Source organism: Eleginops maclovinus, chromosome 3 (assembly GCF_036324505.1).
Source record: "Eleginops maclovinus isolate JMC-PN-2008 ecotype Puerto Natales chromosome 3, JC_Emac_rtc_rv5, whole genome shotgun sequence".
NCBI lineage: Eukaryota > Metazoa > Chordata > Actinopteri > Perciformes > Eleginopidae > Eleginops > Eleginops maclovinus.
In genome coordinates, this window is record NC_086351.1 from 13,801,532 (window position 1) to 13,806,601 (window position 5,070).

General features: G+C 38.0%; 1 protein-coding gene across 3 annotated transcripts; it reads left to right on the top strand.

The window, feature by feature from the left end:
- Positions 1 to 1,079: 1,079 nt before the first annotated feature.
- On the top strand, positions 1,080 to 4,858 carry LOC134861556 (myeloid cell surface antigen CD33-like). 3 transcript variants are annotated; one of them, XM_063878845.1, is made up of 13 exons: positions 1,080 to 1,265; positions 2,240 to 2,343; positions 2,471 to 2,866; positions 2,955 to 3,251; positions 3,362 to 3,461; positions 3,594 to 3,629; positions 3,722 to 3,754; positions 3,864 to 3,905; positions 4,108 to 4,131; positions 4,235 to 4,270; positions 4,350 to 4,421; positions 4,534 to 4,561; positions 4,649 to 4,858. In XM_063878845.1, exons 2-13 carry the CDS (start codon positions 2,298 to 2,300, stop codon positions 4,709 to 4,711), a joined length of 1,173 nt encoding a protein of 390 aa, XP_063734915.1. In that variant the 5' UTR covers positions 1,080 to 1,265; positions 2,240 to 2,297; the 3' UTR covers positions 4,712 to 4,858. The 3 variants fall into 3 exon arrangements, with proteins under 3 accessions (XP_063734915.1, XP_063734916.1, XP_063734917.1); XM_063878846.1 differs by having other exon boundaries at positions 2,266 to 2,343; XM_063878847.1 differs by lacking the exons at positions 1,080 to 1,265; positions 3,722 to 3,754 and having other exon boundaries at positions 1,275 to 2,343.
- The last annotated feature ends 212 nt before the right edge of the window (positions 4,859 to 5,070 follow it).

Consider the following 5,070-nt stretch of genomic DNA (forward strand, 5'->3'; position numbering starts at 1 on the left):
TGCGGTGCATTCATCAGGGTCAAAAGGGATGCAAGGCCAGGCTAACAGCCAAGCCTCCTGCAGCCAAGCCATGGCCCTGTTGACTCCAGTCCCGCCTACCCTGTCGGCGGCCCTGTCGACTCCAGCCTCGCCTACCCTGTCGGCGGCCCTGTCGACTCCAGCCGGGCTGACTCATGTCCCTGTCCAGTTGGGGGTCCCGCCGAATCATGTCCCTGTCCAGTCGGGAGTCCCGCCGCCTCATGTCCCGGTCCAGTCGAGGGTCCCGCCGACTCATATCCGTGTCCAGTCGGGGGTCCCGCGACCCATGTACCTGTCCAGTCGGTGGTCCCACAGTTGTGTTCTTACTCAGTTTGTTGTTGTCCTTCATGTATCAAGTGAAGTATTTATCATGTCCCAGATTCCCCTAAACTTTGTATTTTTGTTAACGGCTTTTTATAATAAAAGCACGCTTTTTGTTTAAATTGGTATTCCACCTCCTTGTGCTGCACTTGGGTCCTAATTTCCCCCCTCCCTGACATTGTGGTTATGAGGAGTATCCAAACTTGGATCCACAGGAAAATATTTCAGTAAATATTTGTATAAACAGATATGTTATAGAAATGAAAAACATTGTTGTGCTTTGTTGGATTGGATATTTCAATGTTTAAGGACCTTAGTTCCTCTACTATAATATTTGGTATGAATTTATAGTTACTGAGTCACATGACATGAAAGCTATTGAAAAAACCTGAAAGGACTTTCTATAAAAATATTTTTCTAAAATAATTTCATGACATAGTAAACAAACAATGTGTGCCACACAGGTCACATTTATTAATCATTTTTAGCATAATTTCCCACTTATATGGGCAAGTCAGAGGTATTAAGAAAAGAAGGGCCTAATGCTGTTTTTTTGTTTTTTCAAATCTCTACTAATTTCAGCACAGTACCTTATGACTTGGAAGTGCAGGTGTGGCAAAGCATTATCATCAAAGTGCTTACATAGTGTGTAACAGATGCATTCATTTAGTTTACACATCCCACCTACTTTCTGTTCCTGATTCTGTTCTCTGCTTTGATGCAGTTATTAACTCCAGACATTCACCACAAGAACACTTGCTGTTTCATGTTAATCCACGATGCTGGATTGTAGAGCCAACACAACAACATTTCTAGTATTTTTTTTTTCTACCCTCCACCCACATTTTAGGGGGAGGTCTCTTAAAATGATGGGTGGTTGCAGAGTTACAGAGGGACATTTCTTTATAAAACATTCAACTCTCAAGGTAGGTTATTCTGATCTTTAAGAAAATTAATACAAAACAACCATCCCTTTTTCCTGTGTTTCACAACGTTCATGATCATTAGTTTATTGGGCAGAAGTATTGCATTTTTTATGAATTTATAAAGTATTTATGTATTTTTTGTGTAATAACTTATTCCTCATATGTAGTTGCTGACATAAAGAAGTGCAAACTTTGTTTTCTGTTTAAATGAAAGTACAAGAAACAGTTAGAATGGGTGCATTTTGGTTGCTTTTGGGGAGTTTTGTATTTACAGCGTTTTCGTTTGTGCAGCACTTTTTGTAAACGCTGGACGTGTTTTGTGAAGTTGGTGAAGATGTTTCTAGATCAACATGTTTTTTGACATATTTTTGGCTAGGTTTCTTGATTCCTTTTGGGGAAAATCATTGAATATGATAAAGAGAAATATATACATTTCTTTGGCTGAGATGATATTGGTTGTCTGGATTTGAGAATATTTTTCTGAAGAAACACCCTAATGTGGCCTACACGTTTTCAGTTGCCTCTGGAGTTCCTATCTTTGTCAGCTTAACTACAGAACAGCACACATACTGTCGTCTTTTCTGTTAAAAATGTACTTTGAATGTTTATAATACACTGAAAGAAATCAAGAATAATGCAGCTTAGCAATACTGGTTGTTTGCTTTATATAGGCCCAGCCTATATCATCATTGTTTGTTTGAGTGGGGGTAACTTTATAAAAATACCTATAATAATGAATTTAAAAAAAAACAGTGCAGCCTATTCATATATGAAATGAACACATTTGAACTTTTGATCAGAACATTTAAGAAAGGGAAATGTATTGTGTTTGGTTTCAGATGTGATAGAATAATGCCAATATTTACTGTATAAAGGAATAACAGAAGAAGTGATGTTTGAAGAATTAAACATAACTGTGTTGTAATTTGCAAATGGTTTATAAGGGGTATTTTATGATTTCATTGTTTGTGTAGTTCTTTTTTGTTTTAACATTTTACAGTGTACGATACCACCTCAAAACCTCAGAGAAGTATGGCAAAAGAAAGAAGGATGATGATATTCTGTCTGCTTTTGGCAGGTAATATAAGTCACTCAACTCTTTGTTTTTCTAATGTCTTTCATTCATGCACTCCACTTATAAAATAGATCAGAGAGACTTCCTGGACATAATTCCTTTTTGTTTTACTTCCATAACTGTCTTTCAGCTATAAGCATCCCTGTGTTTACTGGAGAATGGAGGGCCAGTGTTGTAAAACACCTTGACGTACTGGTCACATCCTGTGTTGTTGTTCCCTGTACATTCACCCATCCTAGAGGATACCTGCCCACCTCCAAAATGAAGGGGATCTGGCATCAGTTAAATAATCTTAGCAATCTCATCTATGACGAGGATATCTCAAGTATCTCAGAGAACTTCAGGGGACGGACAAAGTTGTTGGGACATCTGGGTCAGAATAACTGCAGCTTAGAAATCTCTGAGATTAAAGATCACGACAACGGCCCTTTTTGTTTCCGAATCGAATTAGCACAAACAGGGACTGTGACATCTTCTCCTGAAAAGTTCTCCTTTCTGGATGATTGTGTTGAACTCAAAATGCTCCGTAGGTCATGACTTTTACCATATTTCATACATTTATACATATGCATTTACATATGTTCTCTCTTATCTCTAACATTTTTCATTTACAGCGGATCCTCCTAAACCTAAACTACATCACCCAAAGGCGGCCTTCCAAGGACGTCCATACGCTGTCACCTGTTCAGTCACCCACACCTGCCCCTACGATCCACCTAAACTCACATGGAGTGGGGCCACTCCGTATGTGCCGAATGTGGTCCACAAAGAAATACATAATGGCTACTGGGAGGTTGAGTCCATCCTGACCATCATTCCTGAAGAGAAGGACGACCACACTGATATCACCTGCACAGCCAACTTTAATGGACGGAAGACCTCCTCTGCAACATTGACACTCTATGTAAAACGTGAGATCTTGTCAAAGATTGAGGATGTTCTTCATAGGTCAGCTGAATGGTATCCCCTTTGCAGATGTAAAAGAGAAAGGTAGCATAACATTGGCTCTGTCTATTTGCAGGTTCAGAAAACTTCAACCACATCATCATTCCCACAGTGGTGGCGGTTGGTACCGCCGGGATCTTTGCAGTCTTCTGCATATTTATGGTGAAAAGATACAAGTGAGTATTGCAGTACACTGTCAATTGACAGAGCATCTCAGATAAGTAATTACATGTTTGATTAAAAACATTCTTGCATATTTTACTGTATGAGCTCCGCAATAAAATGACATTGGTTTCTATCGACTCAAGGAGACAAATTGCAGAGCTCCAAAGAGGGGATGGAAGGTAAATATATTTCATCGCATAAAGCTACACTAATATCAAAAATTTAACTTGGTCCTTTTTCCTCCAAATGGCATTTTCCGTAAAATATTTAGCATGTGGAATAGGCTGTCTAGGATGTCTCGCAGGTGAGAAAAAAAGTGGTTAATAATTATGTTTTTTATTTCCTTCAAACACTGTTAACCCAGGAACAGTTAATTGTACTGATGAGACTGGTTTTACTGTTATTATTTTCAGGATTCGTTCTGATGGCCCAGGACCATCTCGTTCAGATCAAAGGTCTTTATCTCAATAAACACTCCACATTATTTAAGTTCTGTTATCTCCATCCAGCTTTGTCAAAGTGGGTGGTTGGCCTTACTATAATTTGCTTGTATTTGCAGAAGTGGGGGGTTTTCCGGCATTCTTGATAATATCTATGCTTTTATTTATACGCCTGACAACATTTGCATATTTTCTGTTCTTCTTTTTTGTGCATAAGGTCTATTTGGAACAGATTTTCAAGGTAAGACATAAAAAACATGTACTGTAACATGCCTGCCTCCACTGATAAGCTAATAAATCTTCACTTCACTTTTTTACTTTTTTGCACTTTTTTACTATAACAGAAGGCCTAAAGCGGGCACAGTGGATATGAGTCATGTGTAAGTGTTAAACATAACAGAATTCATTAGCTGATTGTTGGTTTCCGAAATCTGTTGTGACATGAATTTTAATCCCCAGTTCAAAAAATGTGCATTCAAAATCCTGTGATGACCAGAAAGTCTCCAAGCCTCATTTTCCGTCCCCCAAAAGGTACTTGGGTCTAGATCCTGAGCAGTTGATTAAATATACAACATTCTGATTTACAGTATATAGATTGTGTCTTATTTCATTCTTTTCCTGTCTTCTTATTATCGCTCCTCAGCCAGCCAAAATCCTACAATCACCAAGAGGTACTATTCAACACTAATCTATTCACAAGAATGACATACAGCACTATCGACTGTATCTGTGACAATAATAACCTACATCTCTTACAGGACTTTGATGGTGGTGACATTTACGAGAACAGTGCGGACATCAGCATCTATGGAAACATCTGAAGCAAGCACAAAAAAAACAAATCCAATCACTCCCATAGTGATCATTCGTATTAAGACCGCAGTTGTATTATACATGATTATTGTGGCTGTTTATTCTGTTTGCTAATTTGATCATTATAATGGATGGAAAATAAAATGCATCTTGAATATCATTGATCTTTTCTGGGCAAAAAGGGGAATAAGAGTTTTTCAGAAATTGTCAAACAATTGCTTTAGATAATTTAAATAGAAATAAATATGAACTTACATCCACTCATATAGGCCTGCTGTATTTGACACAGTTATTAACAAAACAAGGGAAGAAATTTGAATTTAAAAGGATTTATAAGGGTGAAAGCATATACGAAAAATCACAACTT